Source organism: Cetorhinus maximus, chromosome 24, assembly GCF_964194155.1.
Source record: "Cetorhinus maximus chromosome 24, sCetMax3.hap1.1, whole genome shotgun sequence".
In the NCBI taxonomy this organism is placed as follows: domain Eukaryota; kingdom Metazoa; phylum Chordata; class Chondrichthyes; order Lamniformes; family Cetorhinidae; genus Cetorhinus; species Cetorhinus maximus.
In genome coordinates this window covers 20,526,498-20,549,156 of record NC_135902.1, presented here as the reverse complement: position 1 = coordinate 20,549,156, position 22,659 = coordinate 20,526,498, and the positions used below count along the sequence as shown (strand labels likewise).

The following is a 22,659-nucleotide window of genomic DNA, read 5'->3' as shown; positions in this document are numbered from 1 at the left end:
AGAAGGCTATGTGGGGGCTAGGATTAGTAAGTTTGTGGATGACACAAAGATTGGCTGGGTGATGCAGAAAGTGCAGCAGAAATCAGAACCAGAATGAACAATAATGGTAAAAGTCAAAGCTTAAAGCTCTTTATCTGAATGCATGCAGCTTTTGTAACAAGATAGATGAGTTGATGGCTGAAATAGAAATAAATGAATATGACTTGATAGTTATTATGGAGACATGGTTGCAGGGTGACCAAGACTGGGAACTCAATATTCAAGGGTATCCAACATTCTGGGAATAGACAAAAAGAAAAAGAAGGTGAGGTAGTTTTGTTAATAAAGGAAGGTATCAGTGCCGTGGTGAGTAGTGATATAGGTGCAATAGATCATGATGTGGAATCAGTTTGGGTGGAAATAAGGAATAGCAAGGGGAGGAAGTCATGGGTGAGAGTCGTCTATAGGCCCCCGGAGAATTGCCTCACTGTAGGACAAAGTATAAATCAGGAAATAATGGAGGCGTGTAAGAAGGGCGCTACAATTGTCATGGGTGATTTTAATCTGCATATTGACTGGAAAAATCAAACTGTAAGGTGGAAGACGAATTTGTAGAGTGCATCAGGGATTGTTTCTTAGAGCAATACGTTGCAGAACCTACCCGGGAACAGGCTATTTCAGATCTAGTATTGTGTAATGGGTGGGATTAATTAGAGCTATCGCAGTTAAGGATCCTATGGGGGATAGCAATCACATCATGGTAGAATTTCAAATTCAGTTCGAGGGCAAGCAACTCGGGTCTCAAACTAGTGTCCTCAACTTAAATAAGGGTAATTACAGAGGTATGAAGAAAGAGTTGTCTAAAGCGGGCTGGGAAAATAGACTAAGGGGAAGGTCAGTGGATGAGCAATGGCAGATATTTAATAACGCTCAGCAATAATTTATCCTGGTCAAAAAGGAGGACTCGCTGAGAAGGATGAATCACCCACCCATGGTTAACAAAGGTGGTCAAGGAGAGTATCCAATCAAAAACTAAGGCATACAAAGCGGTGGTAGGCTAGAGGATCGGGATTTTTTTTTTAGGAACCAGCAGTGGATGACCAAAAAGCTAATAAAGAGAGAGAAACTTGATTATGAAAGTAAATTGGCAAGAAATATAAAAACAAACAGCAAGAGCTTCTACAGGTATATAAAAAGAGAGTGGCTAAAGTAAGCATCCCATGGAGGATGCGATTGCGGAATTGATAATGGGGAACAGAGAAATTTGCTTTGTGTGTGTACAGAACATACCTGGGCAATTTTCCACATTACTGGGTAGATACCAATGTTGTAGCTGTACTGGAACAGCTTGGCCAGGGGGGGCGGCAATAAACAAAATCTTGTGGCCATAAGTAAAAGATAATCACCAATAAATCCGATAAAGGAATGAGGGTGCTATTCTATAGCAAGAGGGTGGTTAGAATGTGGAATTTGCTATCACAGGGGGTTGAGATGAATAGCATAGGGACCTTTTAAGGGAAGCTCGATAAATTCATGAGGGAGAAAGGAATTAAAGGAGATAAGGTAAGATGATGTAGAGTCGGAGGAGGCTTGTGTGGAGTGCATGAGAACGCCAGCAACCCCAAGTTCCCTTCCAGGTCGCACATCATGTTGAGCTGGAAATATACTTCCATTCCTTCTTTGTCGCTGGGCCAAAATCCTGAAAATCCCTATTAAATGAGGATGAAGGTATGGAACTCGGGGAGAGAGAGTGCGAGGTTCTTGAGCAAATTGATATAGGGAGTGACAAGGTATTGGAGGTGTTGGCAGGCTTAAAAGTGGACAAATCTCCAGGTCTGGATGATTTGTGTCCCAGACTGCTGAGGGAGGCAAGGGAGGAGATCGCAGGGGCTCTGACCCAAATTTTTAATTCCTCTCTGGCTACGGGGGAGGTGCCAGAGGACTGGAGAACAGCTAATGTGGTTCCGCTATTTAAGAAGGGTTGTAGAGATAAGCCTGGGAACCAGTGAGTCTCACGTCAGTGGTAGGGAAACTACTGGAGAAAATTCTGAAGGAGAGAATCTATCTCCACTTGGAGAGGCAAGGTTTGATCAGGGATAGTCAGCATGGCTTTGTCAGAGGGAGGTCATGCCTAACAAATTTGATTGAATTTTTTGAGGTGGTGACCAGGTGTGTAGATGAGGGTAGTGCAGTTGATGTAGTTTATATGGATTTCAGCAAAACAAGGTCCCACATTGGGAGACTTATAAAGAAGGCAAATGCACATGGGATACAAGGTAATTTGATAAGGTGGATTCAAAATTGGCTTAGTTGTAGGAGACAGAGGGTGATGACAGAAGGCTGCTTTAGTGACTGGAAGCCTGTGTCCAGTGGCGTACCACAGGGATCTGTGCTGGGTCCCGTATTATTCGTCATTTATATAAACGACATAGATGACTATATGGGAGGTAGGATTAGTAAGTTTGTGGATGACACAAAGATTGGCCAGGTGGTTAAGACAGTGAAGTTGAGTGTCTTGGGCTACAGGAAGATATAGAAGGGATGGTCAAATGGGCAGATAAGTGGCAGATGGAATTTAACCCTGAAACGTGTGAGGTGATACACTTTGGAAGGAGCAATTTGACTGGGAAGTATTCAATGAACGGCAAGACACTAGGGAGTTCTGAGGAACAAAGGGACCTTGGCGTGTGTGTCCATAGATCTCTGAAGGCAGAAGGGCATGTTAGTGGGGTGGTGAAAAAGGCATATGGGACACTTGCCTTTATCAATCGAGGCATAGATTACAAAAGTAGGGAGGTCATGTTGGAATTGTATAGAACCTTGGTGAGGCCACAGTTGGACCCACATCCCATGAATTTAAAAAAGGATGAATATTGGCCAGGACACAGGGAAGGATACCCTTGCTGTTTTTCAAAATAGTGCTGTGGGATCTTTTACACCGACCAATGAGGATAGACGGGGCTTGGTTTAATGTCTCATCTGAAAGACGACATCTCTGACAGTGCAGAACTCCCTTGGTACTGCACAAGGTTAAGTGTAAGAGGTTTAGAACAGAGGGTAGGAGAATCTTCTTCACACAGGGTGAGTTGTGAGGTTGTAGATTTCACTTCCAGGGTTAGTGATTGAGGCAAAAACTGTGTTGACATTGAAGATTAGGTTGGAGAAGTGGACGAAGGCCAAAGGGTTGCATGTTTATGGGAACCAGGCAGGTAAATGTTCTTATAGAATGATAGAGCACAGATAGAGGCCATTCGGCCCATCGTGTCTGTTGTCATTGTTGTTGTGTCTGTGCTGGCTCTGTCAAAGAGCTATCCAATTAGTCGTGCTCCCCTGCTCTTTCTCCATAGCCCTGCAATATTCTCCCTGCAGTTAATTATCTGATTCTCTTTCGAAAGTTATTATTGAGTCTGCTTCTGCTATTCCTTCCTGCAGTGTATCCAGAACACAACAGCTCACTGTGTAAAAAATATGCCCTAATTTCATCTCTGGTTCTTTTGCCTGTGTCCTCTGGTTACTGATCTTTCTGCCAGTGGAAACAGATTCTTCTTATTTTTACTCTCTCAAAATCATTCATAAATTTGAACAGCTCTATTAAATCTCGTGTTAACTTTCTCTCTATGAACAACCTCGGCTTCTCCAGTCTCTCCATATAAATGAATTTCCTCATCCCAGGCACCATTCCAGTAAATCTCCTCTGCACATCTCTAAGGCCTTGACATCTTTCCTAAAGTGTGGTGCCCAGAATTGAACACAATACTCCAGCTGAGACCTAATCAATGTTTCATACAGGTTTAGCATATCTTCCTTGTTTTTGTACTTCATTCTTCTATTCACAAAGCCAAGGATCTCATTTACTTTTAAACAGTCTTCTCAACTTGTTCTGCCATCTTAAAAGATTTGTGGACACACAGCCCGAGGTGTCTCTGTTCCAGCGTCCTGGTTAAAATTATACCATTTAGTTTATATTGATGTTCTTCTTACCAAAACGCATCACTTCAAACTTCTTTGCATTAAATTTCACCTACCATGTGTCCGCTCATTTCACCAGTTTTTCTGTCTTCCTAAAGTTTGTTACCAGTCTCCTCATTGCTTACTACATTTCCAAATTCTGTGTCATCTGCAAACTTTGAACTTTAAAATTAAGCCCTGCATACCCAAGTTCCAGTCATCACTATATATCAAAGAGCAATGGTCCTAATACTTACTCCTGTAGAACACCACTCCCTCCTGTCTGAAAAACATCCATTCATTAATTATTTTTGCTTTCTGTCTCTCAGCCAATTTTGTATTCATGCTGCCACAGTCTGTTTTAATCCCAAGGCCTTTAATTTTGTTAACAAGTCTATTATTTGGTACATCGTCAAATGCCTTTTGAAAGCCCATTTATACAGCATCAATTTCAGTACCCTCATCAGCCCTCTACACGACATCAAAGTATTCGAACAAATTCATCAGAGTTTTGCCTTTAACACGTCTGTGTTGACTTTCATTTATTAGCCCATAAGTCTCCAAATGCTACTTCATTTTTTTCCATATTAAAGTTTCCCCACCACTGGTGTTAGGCTGTCTTTTTTAATAATTCATTCTTGGGATGTGGGCGTCGCTGGCTGGGCCAACATTTATTGCCCATCCCTTGTTGCCCTTGGGAAGGTGGTGAGCTGCCTTCTTGAACCACTGCAGTCCATGTGTTGTAGCTACACCCACAGTGCTGTTAGGAAGGGATTTCCAGGATTTTGACCCAGGGACAGTGAAGGAACAGTGATATATTTCCAAGTCAGGATGGTGAGTGACTTGGAGGGGAACTTCCAGGTGGTGGTGTTCCCATCTATCTGCTGCCCTTGTCCTTCTAGATTGTAGTGGTCATGAGTTTGGAAGGTGCTGTCGAAGGAGCCTTGGTGAATTTCTGCAGTGCACCTACAGGTGCTACACACCGCTGCTACTGTGCGTTGGTGGTGGAGGGAGTGAATGTTTGTGGATGAAGTGCCAATCAAATGGGCTGTTTTGTCCTGGATGGTGTCAAGCTTCTTGAGTGTTGTGGGGGCTGCAGTCATCCAGGCAAGTGGGGAGTATTCCATCAAACTCCTGACTTGTGCCTTGTAGATGGTGGACAGGCTTTGGAGAGTCAGGAGCTGAGTTACTCGTCGCACTATCTGACCTGCTCCTGTAGCTACAGTATTTATATGGCTAGTCCAGTTCAGTTTCTGGTCAATGGTAACCCCAGGACATCAATAGTGGGGGATTCAGTGATGGTAATGCCATAGAACATCAAGGGGTGATGGTTGGATTCTATCTTGTTGAAGATGGTCATTGCCTGACACTTGTGTGGCGTGAATGTTACTTGCCAATTGTCAGCTCAAGTCTGGATATTGTCCAGGTGTTGCTGCATTTGAACATGGACTGCTTCAGTATCTGAGGAGTCGCGAATGGTGCTGAACATTGTGCAATCATCAGCGAACATCCCCACTTCTGACCTTATGATGGAAGGAAGGTCATTGATGAAGCAGCTGAAGATAGTTGGGCTGAGGACACTACCCTGAGGAACTCATGTTCCTCAGCATGTCTATATGTCTAGCATGTAGTTATTGGGTTTATCCCTTTCCCATTTTTAAACCAGGGTGTAACTATTGCAATTTTCCTGTCCCCTGACACCACTCCCATTTCCAAGGAAATTTGGAAGATTGTGATCAGAGTCTCAATAGTTTCCCTCCTTAGTTCCCTCAGTAGTCTAAGGTGCATCCCATCTGGACCAGATGACCTTTCTGCCTTGAGTATAACCAACCTTTTATGTTCCACTTTTTATATTTTTTTATCTGATTCAATGTCTGCCTCCTCCTTTACAGACGCAGGGTACTCGTTTAATACCTCGCCCTTGCCTGCGCAAGAAAATCACCTTTTTGGTACTTAATTGACCCTATCCTGTCTTTGACCACCTTTTTATTATTTATACGTTTATAAAAGACTTCTGGGCTCACTTTTGGTTAGCCAGTAAACTATTTTCATACTCTCTCTTTGGAATGCATTTTCATCATTGAAGCGGGAAACTCAAGTCAGGAAATTTCCCAACTCACCAAACCTGTCTCCATATGAGTGGCCTCCGCACGCACTATTTTTGTTCCGGGGAAGGAGGGCATAATTGATTCGGGCCCACCAACCTCAGAAGCGTTTCGGATGCGGCCATCGAGGCGAGCGAATGCTGAGGTGGGCTGGTTAGAAGGCCTGATATGGTTATCTAGGACTTTGTCCCAGTTGTATTAAAGGCTGTTAAGCCCTCTAGCCCTCACCCCTCATACCCCATCACCCTCCACCTACTGCCCACGCCACCTCCATGTCCCCATGCTCCTTCCAAGACCCCCATGCCACCTTCATTTCCCCATGCCACCTCCATGGCCCCCTGCCACATCTGTGGCTCCCATATTACCTCAATGCTCCCAATGCCCAATCACCCAATATGCACTATGTACAGAACCAGTGAGACATATAACAATGGCTAGTCTCGCAATGCTGATGAAAGGGACACCCATTCAGAAATCTGCTTTGAAAAAAACTGCTGCTCTTACAACCCTGTAAAGTGTCAATCAGACACAGCCATTATAGTATCAATACTAGAAGCTTTTCCTCACTCACACCTCTTAATCTTGTCTAAATAAACATACAGACATTGAAAAGATCAAATAAATAATAACTTATTATATCATCATAAAGATGTCAATCAATCAAAGCAAACATTCCACTTCAGCCTGTGTAAACAGACTCCCTGCTGAGCTAATCTGTTAGTGAGACTTAGAGTTCAGCCAATCATTCATAATGAGGCCATCTGTAAACTGTATCAACAGAATTAGATGGCTGGTCATCTGTTTCTCCAGATGGCCTCATTATGAATGCTTCATCTCCCAGAAGTAAATCCAGCACCTCTGCCTTCCATATTGGGTTGGAAACACACAAAGGCTGACTGCCAATTTACGCACCCACCAACTGTAAGGTTGGATGGGCAATGAAAAAATTAATGTTCAATTAATTGATTAAGGGCCTTAATAGGCCTCTTAATTGTCGGCAGGCACGCCGACCAGAATATCGCGTGAGTGCGCGATGATGTCGGGATGCTCGCCTGATGTCATTGCGTGCAATTTTACGCCCGATCAAGTTGGGCACCCGCCCACCCTTGGGATGTAAAATCCTGCCCATAGAACACTAGGCGACATTTCAGTTCTAATTAAGTTAACAGGTGTGGCCATCAGGACCGTGGAACACAAATTGCGACCAATTCAACGCTCCCCAGCTTTACACCATGGTCCAAAGTTGAAATTAAGTCCCCAATGACCCACTTGGCGATTTTTAATGGAGGCAACAAGAGCCCCACGTTGCCTCCTTTTAGGAAGGCCTGCCGGATTAAATGCCAATCAGGCGCTTAACTGGGTCACAGCAGATCTTCTCTGGGATCAAGCACAGAGACCGGCAACTGTACATTGCTCAACAGTGCCACTGGGGGATTGGTGGTAGCTGCCAGAATTGCACCCACCTGAGGCCGAGGGTCATCGAGGGATCTAGATCACAGGTGAGTTTTGGTGGGATGTTGGGTGTTGGGGGTGGGGGTTGCAAGAAGGGGGTCAGCAGCAATGACAGTGTGATGGCTGTCAGCAGGCCCCCTCCTTCCCAATGCTGGGTCCCTTGATCAGGCACTGAGGGCTTTTGAACGAGGGGTGCCCCCTGGAAGCCCTCATTTAAAGATGTCAGTGTTGCTTTTCCCACATGGCAATTCCCTGTCTGCCACTGGGTGAATGCCAACAGTGGTGGGATGATGCCCACTTAAGGGCCTCAGTTGACACTGGGATGTGAAGGTTGTCCATGAGCCTTCCTGCCTTGGACTTAATCAGGCCAGAGGTGGAAAGGCGGCAGGGTCCCCACCCACCACCCTCCCACCCGATTAAATGCCTCCCAACACCAAACTCACCTTGGGGTCTTCAATTCACAGGGGGAAGCAATGGTGGGGTGGGGTGGGGGGGGGGGGTGCAAAACCACAATTTTAATCAAAACTTTAAAACAAGCCAATGTATTACTTACATAGTTACACAGAACCTATAGCACAGAAACAGGCCATTTGGCCCAACATGTCCGTGCCCGTGTTTATGCTCCACCTGAGCCTCCCGCCCTCCCCCACATTCTTCCATTCTTTATTCTCCAGCATGTATTTATCCAGCTTCCCCTTAATACATCAAAATTATTCACCTCAACTATTCCTTGTGGTAGCAAATTCCACATTCTCACCACCCTCTGGGTAAAGAAGTTGCTCCTGAATTCCCTTGTCGATTTATTAGTGACTATCTTATGTTTATAGCTCCTAATGTTTTGGTCTCGCCCATAAGTGGAAACATCTTCTCCGCGTCTATCCTATCAAGGCCCTTCTTAATTTTAAAGCCGTCTATCAGGCCACCCACCAGTCTTCTAGAACTCCAGCCTGTTCAATCTTTCCAGATATGTATAACCTCTCAGTTCTGGTATTATTCTAGTAAATTTTTTTGCACCTTCTCCAGTGCCTCCACATCCTTTCTATAATGTGGGCCCTAAAAGAGTTCACAGTTCTCCAAGGGTGTATAACCAAGATTCTGTGCAAGTTTAACACAATTCTCTGCTTTTCTATTCAGACCCTTTAGAAATGAACCCAAGTGCTTTGTTTTCTTTTGTTACGGCCTTATTAAACTTGGTTAACACTTTTAGTGATTTGTTTGTCTGTACCCCCCAGCCCCCAAGCTCCCCATATCCATCTGTTCCTCTACCCCATTTAGACATTTATTTTTCAAGGAACATGTCGAATCATAGAAAATGCACAGCACAGAAGGAGGCCATTCATCCCATCGTGTCCATGCCAACCAAAAAGGAGCTTTCCAGCTTAATCCCGTTCTCTTGGCCCATAGCCCAGTAGGTTACAGGACTTCAATGTATATCCAAATTTTAAAAAATTGTGTTGAATGTTGTTGCCTCTACCGCCCTTTCAGGCAGTGAGATCCAGATCCCCACCATCCTCTGGGTGAAAAATCCCTACTCAACTCCCCTCTAACCCTTCTACCAATTACTTTAAATCTATGGCCCCTGGTTATTGACCTCTCTGCTAAAGGAACTAACTCCTTCCCATCCACTTTATATCAGCCCATCGTAATTTTATACACCTCAATTAATTTTCCCCTAGCCTTTTAGTTCACCAATCAATATGGAGATAGCTAAAATTTTCCAATCCTGGCAACATCCTCATAAATCTCCTCTGTACCCTCCCATACAGTCGCATCTTTCCTGTAATGTGGTCATAACTACGCAGTAACACCGAGCAGTGTTTTCTAGAGTTCCGGCATAACCTCCCAGCTCTTATATTTTGTGCCTTGGCTAACAAAGGCAAGTTTCCTGTATGTCTTATCAATCACCTTATCAATTTGTCCAGCCACCTTCAGGGATCTGTGGACCTGCACTCCAAGGAGCCTCTGTTCCTCTACTCTCCTCAGTAAGCTACCTTTTATTGTGTATTCCCTTGTCTAGTTTGCCCTCCACAAATGCATTACTTCACACTTCTCTGGATTGAATTCCATTTGCCACTTTTCTGCCACCTGATCAATTTATTGATATCCTCTTGCATTCTACAGTTTTCTTCCTCACTGTCAACCACACAACCAACGCTTATCAATATTTAAGTTCATTGGCCCATTACATTCTGCAAGATTATTAATGTCTTCCTGAATTTTCAGTTCAGTATTGCAGTCCTTCCCTGGATCTACACCCTCCCCCCACAATTTTGAAGAGGTGTTGGGCCTTACCCGTGTAGAAGAATCCCGCGCGGGCCAGTTGTGGTGGTTGGATTGTGATGCAGGCTGGCCAGTTCTCGAAGGTTCTCAGTCTCGCCTCCTCCGCCTCCATCTCCACATTGATCGGCGGCGCTGGATCCTCCATGCTCATCCGTTGGAGCTGGCTAATGATTTGCCCATCCACTATGTCAGCCTCTTGCTGCATCAGGCCAGGGTCAGCACCACAGTTGTTCAGGTCGCAGTCGGGATCAGAGGCACAGGTGCAAGGGGGACAGCACTTTGTCCTTTCCAACTTGGGTTGTCTGCTTGGTGACCAGCATCTCAAGGTGGCGCCATGGAAACACAGGTTGCGGCCTGACTGGATCTGGAATATCCTCTGGGTTCTGCCTTCAGATTTCGGATGCCAGGGGCCTTGAAGTGGATCAGGAACATGCTCAGTCTTTAAAAAGTCTATTCCTTCATTAATGGCACGACTAACCCCCAGACTGTCATACCTGATGGGATCAGCCAGCATGGAGAGCTTAGGGATTGCATGAGCCTGACTGCAATCCCCACTGGCTCTTCCACCCAGGTATGAACTCCCCACTGCTGTCCCAGCTCCCAGGCCATGGAGTTGGTCACCTGGGCAGTGCAACACATCCTTGGCCAAGTCATGGGGCAGCGAGGTTTCACCTGTGCTGGGAAATTGCTCACAGGTCCCAATTCTGTAGGGGTCGGAGGGGGTTGTCCTACCCTTTTCTGCATTCTCCCTCTCCGCAGACCCCGCCTGAGCATTCTCCCTGTCCACACTCTCTCTCACTATCCTCCCTCTCCCTGCATTCACTCTCTCTGCAGTCTCCCTCTCTACATTCTCCCTCCATGCATTCTCTCTCTCTGCACTCCCCCCCACCACACTTCCTCTCTCTCCTCTCCTCCTCCCTCTGCTCTCAACCTTCGAACTCCCCCTCCCCTCATTCTCTCGCTCCACAGCCCCCCTCCCCATGTTCCTCCTCCCCACACCCACCCAATCCTCACTCTCCATCCTTTCCAAGTGCTTGGTGCTGGTCTCTGATTCCAGCTTTAAAACAACATCTTTGCAAAAGCTGTATGAGAAAGTGAAGCCAGCCTCAAACCATTGGACAACTTTTGACCATGGTAAACAGCTTCCTATAACCTTTCTAACTACTGTACTTGTTTACATCAGAATCACTTGTAACCTCCTTTTACTGATGTCACTCAGTACGAAGGTAAGATAAATTTACAGAAACCCATAAAATAAAAGAAGTTACTTAAAGTCAAATAATGCACCTAATTGTGCCTTATAGCTGGTCAGACCGGTTCTAGCTCAGCGTCAGCCCTGGGAGTCCTATCCCTCTGATACTGCCGTAAATATTCACTCTCAGAGAGTGTGCAGGGTAACTATGTGTTAGGCCAGGTTACTGGACAGTTTGTTCTGTGACATTCTCTTGTTGTCCCAGAGCAGAGAGTGTTGAGCTATAATTGATTCTATGTGATCACAGTCAGTCTGGGCTGGAAAGAGCCAGAGTCACATTATGCTGAGTTGGTCCCTACTCACACAATCACAGCCTCAGCCCTTTGTCATGTCTTTATTAGCCATGCCACATCATGTTTGAAACACAAGCTAACTTTTATGCAGATAGTTAGATCAAAATATTACATTAAAAACTCTTCATGATCTCAGACACTAGTTTGGTCACTTTGCGCAGATGGTTTAGCACTAGCAGAGAGGTGTTTCCTGACTGTCAGCTGCAGCTCAGTGGGTAGCACTCTTGCTTCTGAGTCAGAAGATTGTAGGTTTAAGCCCCTCTTTGGAGATTTGAGCAAATAATCCAGGCTGACACTGAAGTACAATACTAAGGGAATCCTGCACTGTCTGAGGTGCTGTCTCTCGAATGAGACATTAAAATAAGGCCTCGTCTGCCATCTCAGGTGGATGTAAAAGATCCCATGACACTATTTGGAAGAAGAAGTAGGGAAATTCTCCCCGGTGTCCTGGTACCACTATAACAGATTGTCAAGTCGTTATTATATAATGTTGTCTGTAGGATCTTGTTGTGCATAAATTGGTTTCTGCCTTTCCTACATAATGATAGTGATTACATTTCAAACTTACTTCATTGGTGCTTTGGGACTTCCTGGGGATATAAAGGTGCTAGACAAATAGAAGTTCTTGCTGTCCCTTTCCTTGTTACTCTACTCGATTAACCCTCTCTCCTCCTGTGAAGGTGTTGACCATTTCCTTGCCCTCAGATAGTGAGTCTCAGTCCCCTTCCCTCACCTCCATGTCTAGACAGAGTGACATCCCTGTCCAGTCCACCCTCTGCCTTTATCCAAAGGCCACTGAGTTGTATTTTCAATTAGTGATCAATGGCTTGTGATCCAGAGTTGGAACTTTTACTGAAACCTTTTCTCTCAAATGCAGGCCAACTTTAAGTGTCTATATTATCAGTCAGGCTGGGATCCGCAAACTGTGAAAAATAACCAGAGGATCTATCAGACCGTCACTCTTCTGATTTGTAACTATCAGGTTTGTAGCAACTTCAGGAAATTGTAAGAGACGATGGCATAGTGGTATTGTCACTGGACTAGTAATCCTGAGACCCAGGGTAATGCTCTGGGGGCCTGGGTTTGAATCCTGTCACAGTAGGAATTAAAAGTCTAATGATGAGCATTGTCAATTGTAAAAACTCATCTGGTTCATTATCACTAATGTCCTTTAAGGAAGGAAATCTATCGTCCTGATCTGGCCTACATGTGACTCCAAGATCCACAGCAATGTGGTGACTCTTAAATGTCCTCTGCAAGCCACTCAGCTATAACAAACTGCTGCAAAGTCTCAAAAAAAGAATGATCCCAGACCTGGCATGTGGCCTAAGCACTGGAAATGGCAATCGCAGCCCCCCTCTTTACTAATGCCTTGGGGGCTAGTGCCAAAATTGGGAGAGCTGTCTCACAGACTAGTCAAGCAACAGCCTGACATAGTCATCCTCCTGGAATCATACCTTACAGGTAATATCCCAGACACCACCATCACCATCCCAGGTGTCCTGTCCCACCACAGGACAGGCCCAGCAGAGGTGGTGGCACAGTGGTATACAGTCAGAGGGAGTTGCCCTGGGAGTCCTCAACATAGACTCTGGAACCCATGAAGAACAAGGAAACCTTGTTACTGCTGCCCTCCCTCAGCTAATGAATCAGTACTCCTCCATGTTAAACACCACTTGGAGGAAGCACTGAGGATGGCAAGGGTGCAGAATGTACTCTGGGTGGGGGGCTACAATGTGCATCACCAAGAGTGGCTCGGTAACACCACTACTGACCGAGCTGGCCGTGTCCTAAATGACATAGCTGCTAGAATGGGTCTGTAGCAGGTGGTGAGGGAAAAACATACCTCATCCTCACCCTCACCAACCTGCCTGCCACAGATCCATCTGTCCATGACAGTATCAGTGGGAGTGACCACCGCATAGTCGTAGTGGAGACAAAGTCCTGCCTTCACATTGAGGATATCCTCCATTGTTTTGCGTGGCACTACCACTGTGCTAAATGGGGTAGATTTTGAACAGATCTAGCAACTCAAGACTGGGCATTCATGAGGTACTGTGGGCCATCAACAGCAGCAGAATTGTACTCAAACACAATCTGTAACCTCATGTCCCGGCATATTCCCCACTCTACCATTACCATCAAGCCAGGGGATCAACCCTGATTCAATGAAGAGTGCAGGAGGACATGCCAGGAGCAGCACCAGGCATACCTAAAAATGAGGTGTCAATCTGGTGAAGCTATAAAACAGGACTACTTGCGTGTCAAACAGCATAAGCAGCAATTGATAGACAGTGCTAAGCGATCCCACAAACAACGGATCAGATCTAAGCTCTGCACTCCTGCCACATCCAGTCATGAATGGTGGTGGACAATTAAACAACTCACTGGAGGAGGAGGCTCCACAAATATCCCATCCACAATGATGGAGGAGCCTAGCATAGCAGTGCAAAAGATAAGGCTGAAGCACTCGCAACAATAGTCAGCCAGAAGTGCCAAGTCGATGATCCATCTTGGCCTCCTCTGGAAGACCCCAGCATCATAGATGCCAGTCCTCAGCCAATTCAATTCACTCCATGTGATATCAAGAAACTGCTGAAGGCACTGGATAGTGCAAAGACTATGGGCCCTATCAATATTCTGGCAATACTACTGAAGATATGTGCTCCAGAACTTGCCGCGCCCCTAGCCAAGCTGACCCTGTACAGTTCCAACACTGGCATCTACCCGGCTATGTGGAAAATTGCCCAGGTATGTCCTGTACACAAAAAGCAGGACAATTCTAACCTGGCCAATTACTGTCCCATCAGTCTACTCTCCATCATCAGTAAAGTAATGGAAGGGGTCATCAACACTGCTATCAAGCAGCACTTGCTTAGCAATAACCTGCTCACTGACGTCTAGTTTGGGTTCCGCCAGGGCCATTCAGTTCCTGACCTCATTACAGCCTTGGTTCAAACACGGATAAAAGAGCTGAACTCCCAACGTGAGGTGAGAGTGGCATCAAGGAGCTCGAGCAAGACTGGAGTCAATGGGAAACAGGGGGAAAACTCTCCGCTAGTTGGAGTCATATCTAGCACAAAGAATGATGGTTGTGGTTGTCGGAGGTCAGTCATCTCAGCTCCAGGACATCACTGTAGGAGTTCCTCAGGGTAGTGTCCTAGGCCCAACCATCTTCAGCAGCTTCATCAATGACCTTCCTTCCATCATAAGGTTAGAAGTGGGGATGTTCGCTGATGATTGCACAATGTTCAGCACCATTTGCGACTCCTCAGATACTGAAGCAGCCCATGTCCAAATGCAGCAAGACCTGGACAATATCCAGGCTTGGGCTGACAAGTGGCAAGTAACATTCATGCCACACAAGTGTCAGGCAATGATCGTCTTCAATAAGATAGAATCCAGCTATTGCCCCTTGAAGTTCAATGGCATTACCATCACTGAATCCCCCACTATCAACATCCTAGGGGTTACCATTGACCAGAAACTGAACTGGACTAGCCATATAACTACTGTGGCTACAAGAGCAGGTCAGAGGCTAGGAATCATACGACAAGTAACTCACCTCCTGACTCCCCAAAGCCTGTCCACCATCTACAATGTACAAGTCAGGAGTGTGATGGAATACTCACCACTTGCCTGGATGAGTGCAGCAACAACAACACTCAAGAAGCTTGACACCGTCCAGGACAAAGCAGTCCGCTTGATTCGCACCACATCCACAAACATTCACTCCCTCCACCACCGACACACAGTAGCAGCAGTGTGTAGCATCTACAAAATGCACTGCAGGAATTCACCAAGGCTCCTTCGACAGCAACTTCCAAACCCACGACCACTACCACCTAGAAAATGCAGCAGATAGATGGGAACACCACCACCTGGAAGTTCCCCTCCAAATCACTCACCATCCTGACTTGGCAATATATTGCCGTTCCTTCACTGTTGCTAGGTCCAAATCCTGAAACACTCTTCCTAACAAAACTGTGGGTGTACCTACACCACATGGGCTGCAGTGGTTCAAGAAGGCAGCTCACCACCACCTTCTCAAGGGCAATTAGGGATGGGCAATAAATGCTGCCCCAGCCAGTGAAGCCCACATCCTGTGAATGAATAAAAAATAAATAAATTGCTCCTCCTCCTGCCCCTGCTACCCCTGTCAGGAGATCTGCTGTCATGGTCTATCACACTATTCTGTCTTACACCATCTTCACACATCCACTGTAGCTTGTCTATGACATCCATCATCCAACTACGCCTAGTTCAACCCCTCTTTCTGCTGCCCCCCACTTCGCTCTCTAGGAGGTATCTCTGTAGCTTTTCAGCTCTGATCAAATGGCTGAAATATTGACATTTTATTTTCTAAATTGCAATTGGCTTTAAAGGCAACAGCAGGAACAGGGAATACGGTCAGGAACAGGGGAACACATTCAGAAAAATGAAATTCAGTCAGGAGCTGGGGAACACGGTCATGAAAAGGGAATACAGTGAATTCTCATGAAGATGTTCGTTATGCCAAATAATAATTTTTAATCCATCAGCTGGAACTCTAAATTGAACTTTTAAAAACAGGCTTTTTAAAAACAGAAGATAAAAAGATTTGAACTCACAGCCCAAGATGGCTAACTCCAATCTGCATCACTATAGATTCCATATTCTAATTCATTGGAGTAGAGTCAGTCTGTCTGTAACTCATCAAAGACAATGACTTCAGGGGACAATGAAGGACTCACATCTCCTGTCTTATCCATGTCCATCACCTGAGGTATTCAACTGTTAGAGACAGGCCATTAAGACTAAGCACCTGGACAATGGGACCTTGGCTAAGATAGCTTCCAGTCACCTTTAGAGCATACATATATTTTTTTGAATCCACCTGGCAGTTGGCAAAGGAAGGTCACATGACAAGCCAACCCTTTGTCTATTTTAAACAGGTTTTCTCAGTAGAACTGAGGACAAGCAGCTGTGGGAAAAGACCTAAGTGGGGTCCCGCTTGCCTCATCTTTTTTCTAACCCACCTGATAAGCTTTAAGCTCTGTTCTGTTGAAGGGTCATGTGGACCCGACACGTCGACTCTTTTCTTCTCCACCGATGCTGCCAGACCTGCTGAGTTTTTCCAGGTAATTCTGTTTTTGTTTTTGATAAGCTTTGAGTCCTGGTTACTGACTTTGATGATCCAGGGATGCCCTGCTGCATGCAGATTTTTTAAAAAAGAATCCAACCCACTACTACTGTCTCCTGAATGTTGGGTTCCTATGACACAAAAAGAAATCCACTGATATATATATATTTAAAAATGTTATCCCTATTTTTTATTTTTTATTCATTCATGGGGTGTAGGCATCGCTGGCTAGGCCAGCATTTATTGCTCATCCCTAAATGCCCTTGAGAAGGTGGTGATGATCTGCCTTCTTGAATTGCTGCAGTCCATATGCTGTCAGGAAGGGAGTTCCAGGATTTTGACCCAGCGACAGTGAAGGAACAACGATATATTTCCAAGTCAGAATGGTGTGTAGCTTGGAGGGGAACTTCCAGGTGGTGATGTTCCCATGTGTCTGTTGTCCTTGTCCTTCTAGATGATAGCAGTTGTGTGTTTGGAAGATGCAGTCTAAGGAGCCTTGGTGAGTTTCTGCAGTACATTTTGTAGATGGTACACACTGCTGCCATTGTGCATTGGTGGCGGAGGGAGTGAATGTTTGAGGATGTGGTGCCAATCAAGCGGGCTACTTTGTCCTGGATGGTGTCAAGCTTCTTGAGTGCTGTGGGAGCTGCACTCATCCAGGCAAGTGGGGAGTATTGCATCACACTCCTGACTTGTGCCTTGTAGATGGTGGACAGACTTTGGGGAGTCAGGAGGTGAGTTACTTGTCGTATGATTCCTAGCCTCTGACCTGCTCTTGTAGCCACAGTATTTATATGGCTAGCCCAGTTCAGTTTCTGCTTAATGGTAACCCTCAGGATGTTGATAGTGGGGGATTCAGTGATGGTAATGCCATTGAATGTCAAGGGGCGATGGTTAGATTTTCTCTTGTTGGAGATGGTCATTTTCTGGCACTTGTATGGCATGAATGTTACTTGCCACTTATCAGCTCAAGCCTAGATATTGTCCAGGTCTTGCTGCATTTGGACATGGACCGCTTCAGTATCCGAGGAGTTGCAAATGGTGCTGAGAGTTGTGCAATTATCAGCAAACATCCCCACCTCTGACTTTATGATGGAAGGAAGGTCATTGATGAAGCAGCTGAAGATGGTTGATATTTATTTTTAAAACAGGCCTTTTTCTGCTGAACAAAGAAACTTAAGATAGCTGCTACATGTCACCTGATCACAGGGTTAGCCCTCTGGCTATACCCAGGAGTTTCAAGGACAAAATAATTCTTTTCTCAGTTTCTGGAACGTCACACCTCATTATGCCTACAAACAGACTCACATCACACCTGGGACTGTTCAGATTAATATCAAAGAGAACTAGAGGGATGTTATTTGCATTTGATAAGCCAGCTTTGCTAGTAGAGTCAGTGGGTCTGCTGACACAATGGCTTCCCAAATGCCAGACACTCAACATAAATGACACTCGTTTCAACAATTAATGACTAAAGCATTATCAGCCCTGAAACCAAAGACAATTCTAAGCGCTTGATAAACATCCCTCCTGAAGTCATTGCGGAGAAGGAAGGTCACATGACCCAAGACTCTGGCCTTCTGATCAGTTTAATGTTACATCTTTGATTTTCAAGGCCAGTCTGCTGTTTAACGTCCAACTGGTAAGACACAAAGACTCCTCCAGGCAGAACAAGCTACCCATCTAACCTGACTCTGCTGGAAGGTTTCGTACCATCACCTGCAGAACCAATTTAATCTCTGTGTGCCTACCTCATCTTGTGGCATCAGCTCCAACGGAAAAGCAAATCTTACAAACCAGTCTTCAGCCAAACAAACCCGAATGTTTACGTGAAAGAATTCCTCGTTGGACTCTGACTTTGGACTCTGGAACTCATGTGAACCAATATTCATTTTTCTGTGGTCCTTGTGCTGTAAAACTCCTTTTCTCTATCCCTCCCTTTACTGTGTGGATATGCAGAGTGGGACGCTGCAGACATTCCTTTTGTGGGTGTTAAATGTGTAAAATAAACTAATTTTCTAAATTAATCCTAACCTGAGTTTGCTGTGGACTATTGGATCACAAAACCTGAAGGGTTAGGAAAACACCCCACCCCTATCTTTAAAAACAAATTCAAAACACCTCCTTACAGACAGATGGTAAGTGGAAATCAATGCAGTTTGCACCATCTCTCGGGTCAATAACATGAAGAGCAATCAATTCAGTCGTCTACATCTCTAAATCAGAAGCATCGAGACCATCGAATTCAGCCTGAAGCCAACTGAGTCACCAAACTACACACTGTGTAGTCTTATACTTTTGTTATGGACTCTAATTTGGCCAGCCTATCCTTTGTAATCTGTATTTGTGTGTGCGAATGTGTGCGTGCGCACGAAAGTCGATGTTAATTTTATTATTTTACTTAGATCAGTTTAAGTATAATAAAGCTAACTTCTTTCTTTGTTAAACTCAAGGAAAGCTGTCCTATTGGTTCTTTTATGATCACAGTGCGTAAACAGTTGATTATTCACTGAATTGGCGACTATATCCTTTTCAAACAAAAGATCTGTTGCGGTCAAGCAAGGAGAGGGCAAAGAGAGGAACCATCTGACCCCTCATCTGGTCGTAACAGAATACAGTCAGGAACTGGGGAACACATCCCACTCAGCTCCTGACCTCATTTGGACCTTGGTCCAAATATAGACAGCAGAACTCAAGAGGGGTGTTGAGAGTGACTGCCCCTAACATTAAGGTAGAATTTGACCAGTGTAGCATCAAGGTGCCGTGGCAAAATTGAAATCAATGGGAATCAGGGGAATAACTCTGCACTGGTTGGAGTCACACCTAGCACAGCACGCAGTCAGGGACCTGGACATTTCAGAATGAAAATGGCAATGCACAGGTTAGTAACTTGTGTGGAATACAATTTTTAAGTTTAAACTGTGGGAGTAGAGACAAGGGGCACAGGAAAAAACTGGTAAAAGAGAATTCTTTAGGACTGATGTCAGGAAAATGATATCCAGGCAGGGCAGTGGGCAGGAAAACTGGAATCATTTAGGAAAGAACTGAATCCAGCAATGGAGGGATGTCTGGGGCTGTTCTGGATGAATTAAAATGGCTTTCCTCAACCGTAAGGATATTGCGATCAGTGCGGGTAGATGAGAAACAGGCTGCTTCCCCATTCCCTGTCATTATTCACCTTAATGAGAGCAGTCTCTGCCACCTTAATCTCTACAAACAATGTAAGATTGGGATGTCAATCATTGTAGAGGCGGGGGGAGATGTTTATTGTCTTTATTGATATATTTTCAAAACTGAAACTTGGAAAAGAAACATGAACCATTATTTCAGCAGGTAAAACCCTTCAGGAACCTCTGGTAGCCTCTGAACTGCAGTAGCAGCAATTTCTTGTCTTGTAGAAACTGTGAACAGAGATGATTGCAGCGTAAGATGACTAATAACACTAATGATTTTCTCGTGTTACATTTATTTTATCCATCACTCTCTAGGGTGAGCCTTTGCCTTAGTGCAACCATTGCTGTTGTGAGTGAGGTGGTGAAGAGGTCACACCCAGCTTCAGACAGCCCCAGTGAATAGAGACTAGAAAATGGGGCTGCATATTACTGGGGCATGGATGGCTTGACCCCCCAAACCCGGAAGTAAAGTCAGCCAGAAGCTGACTCATTCCACGCTAGCCTGCCTCTCAGCCATAATGCAGAGACAGGCTAAATTGGCTGACAGTGGGACTTCGTCCCGCACTGAGGAGGAAGTCCCGCCCTCTGGAGCTGCTGGCCAATCCAATTGACTGGAAGCTCCAGCACTCCAGCAGTCCTGGCAGTGCCAAGATCTCATTAGTGGGCATTGCCAGCACGGCAAGCAAGCCCAAGAAGAAGACGCGTGGATCCGGGAGTAAGTCTGGGGTATTGGATGGGAAGGGTTTGGGCAGCTTAGGGAGTGGAGTGGGGGGGGGGGGGGGAGTGGGTGGGGGGGGGGGGGTGGTTTGGGAGAGTAGGCGGGTAGGAAGAAAGGGGGTACAATCTTAGGGGGGCTGATGCGCAAAGGGCACTCCCCAGAGGTAGTACCCCCTCTTGCTTCCCGCTCTTTTAAAAACTCTTTTTAAAAAATGGCTTGCTCACTCCCACCTGACTGCCCATGCCAAGTGTATTATTGTTAACAAGCTCAGTGGGCTGCTGATTTGAGTGCCCACCCACCTACCGTGTTATGGGGAACAACTCGGGGTGGGTGAGAAGGTGGTGGGCTGGGGACCTGCCCTATTTTACGTGCCCCCCCCCACCCGCCAAAAACATGCCCGGCGGGGGCACATAAAATCCAGCCCATGGTCTCTAAATACTGTACTGACATCCAGTGGAACGCTCACATCCAGCTGAGTGTACATTGGTTCAGTTGCACTATTCTACCCCCGTCCGACTCCATCCCTCCCTTCCCCTCCCACCCTGCCTTCCCTTCCCCCTCCCTTACTTTCCCCTCCCTTCCTTCCCCCTTCTTTTCCATCTCCCCCTCCCTCTCCTTGCCATCTATACTCCAGAACTACTTCCCCTCCCCCAACCTTTCCCCTCTACCATTCCCATGCTCCCCTCTCCTCCCCCCACCCCATTCTTGGGGCATTGGGACTAGTTGTCTAGTTCTGGGGCAGGAGGCACCTATTCAAACGGAATGAGTTGCACCTCAACACGGCTGGGACCAATGGCCTCGCAGTGAGGTTCACTAGTGTGGTTGAGGAGGGTTTAAACAAAATTGCCAGGTTGGGGGGGGCACCAACATATAGAAGTAAAAAGAGGAATAAAGTGCATAAAAGTAAGGGTGTTGGTTAATACAAAAGGCAGAAGTAGTGCCATATTAGATTGGAGCAGACTAAGAAGGACTAGGAAGAATACAAAGGCAGGTTTACAATGCATGTACAAAGTGTGGTGAATAAGACTGGTGAGCTACAAACACAGCTGGCTGTATGGGAATATGATGTTGAGGCAATAATGGAAGTGGCAAAGACTGAATGTTTAATATTCAGGGATACTAAGTGTTCAGAAAAGATAGGAAAGAAGGGAGGTTGGGTGGAGTATTGATTAGGAAAGACATTGTAGTGTTGGAAAGAGAGGATGTCCTTTAGGGGGTAGGGACAGAATCCATTTGCTTAGAGTTGAGAAACAAAAAGGGTATAATCACACTATGGGGGAGGGGGTGGCAGGGGGGGTTCCTATGGGCTTCCAAAGTGAGGGGGAGAGAGAAAGATGGAGGAGCAAATCTGCAGGGAAAACACAGATGTACAAGAACTAGAATTAGTTACTCTAATATTAATTGGGATAAGGTTAAAGTAAAGGGAAAGAATGGGAAGGAATTTCTGAAATGTGTTCCGAACTTCCTTGGCCAGTATGTTCTTGGTCTAACTAGGAACGAGGTGTTGCTAAATCTGGTGCTGGGGAATAGGCTGAGGACCTATGCAAAAATACTTGGGTAAGAGCGAACATCTTATTATAAGGCTTAGAATGGTAATGGAAAAGAACAAGGAACAATCTAATGTAGAATTTCAAAATTGGAAGAGGTCCAACTGCAATGGCATGAGAGGGAACTAGTCAGAGTAAAATGCAAACAAAGTTTGATAGGAAAGACTGTGATGGAACAATGGGTGCTCTTTAAGGAAGAAATATTTTGTTACAGAGTATGTAAATTCCAGCAAGAGGGAAAGGCAAGGGAATCAAAGCCAAGTCTCCTTGGATGACAATGGAGATAGAGCATATGATGAAACAGAAAAATAAGATGGGTGATGCATGTCGTATGAGTCCAAGAGAGAACTAAGCCAAATAATTTGAGACGAGAACTGAAGGGGAAAATTAGAAAGGCAAAGAGAGAAAATGAGATTAGAATGGCAGCTAGCATAAAAGGTAACCCAAAAATCTCCTACCAGCATGTAAATAGTAAGCAGGTAGTAAAAGACAGGGTGAGGCCTATCAGGGACAAAGAGGGAGCTGAGAAGTGCAGGGGCAGGCTAGAATATTTAACGAATACCTTGTATCATTATTTACTAAGGAAGATGATGCTGACAAAATATCAGTAGAAGCGGAGACAGTAGAGGTAATGGATGGGGTGAAAATTGATAAGATGTAGGGAAAGGCTGGCTATGCTTGGATAAGATGCCTGTTCCAGATGGTTTGCATCCAAGGTTCATAAGGGAAGTGGGAGTGGAGAGAGCGGAATTACAAGCCATAATCTTCCAATCTTCCCTAGATGCGGTGG

The 22,659-nt window shown here is 45.4% G+C and overlaps 1 protein-coding gene across 2 annotated transcripts in view; it reads right to left on the bottom strand.

Annotated features, from left to right (window-relative positions):
• LOC144699686 (baculoviral IAP repeat-containing protein 8-like) overlaps positions 1-10,585 on the bottom strand; it is a 44,865-nt gene extending 34,280 nt beyond the window's left edge. For both annotated transcript variants that reach the window (XR_013580587.1, XM_078570826.1), the window contains exon 1: positions 9,777-10,585. Coding sequence is in view for 1 of the 2 variants with exons in the window: in XM_078570826.1 (XP_078426952.1) it covers positions 9,777-10,278 (502 nt within the window). In the remaining variant the exon portion in view is untranslated. The remainder of the gene's footprint in view (positions 1-9,776) is intronic.
• Between the last annotated feature and the right edge of the window lie 12,074 nt (positions 10,586-22,659).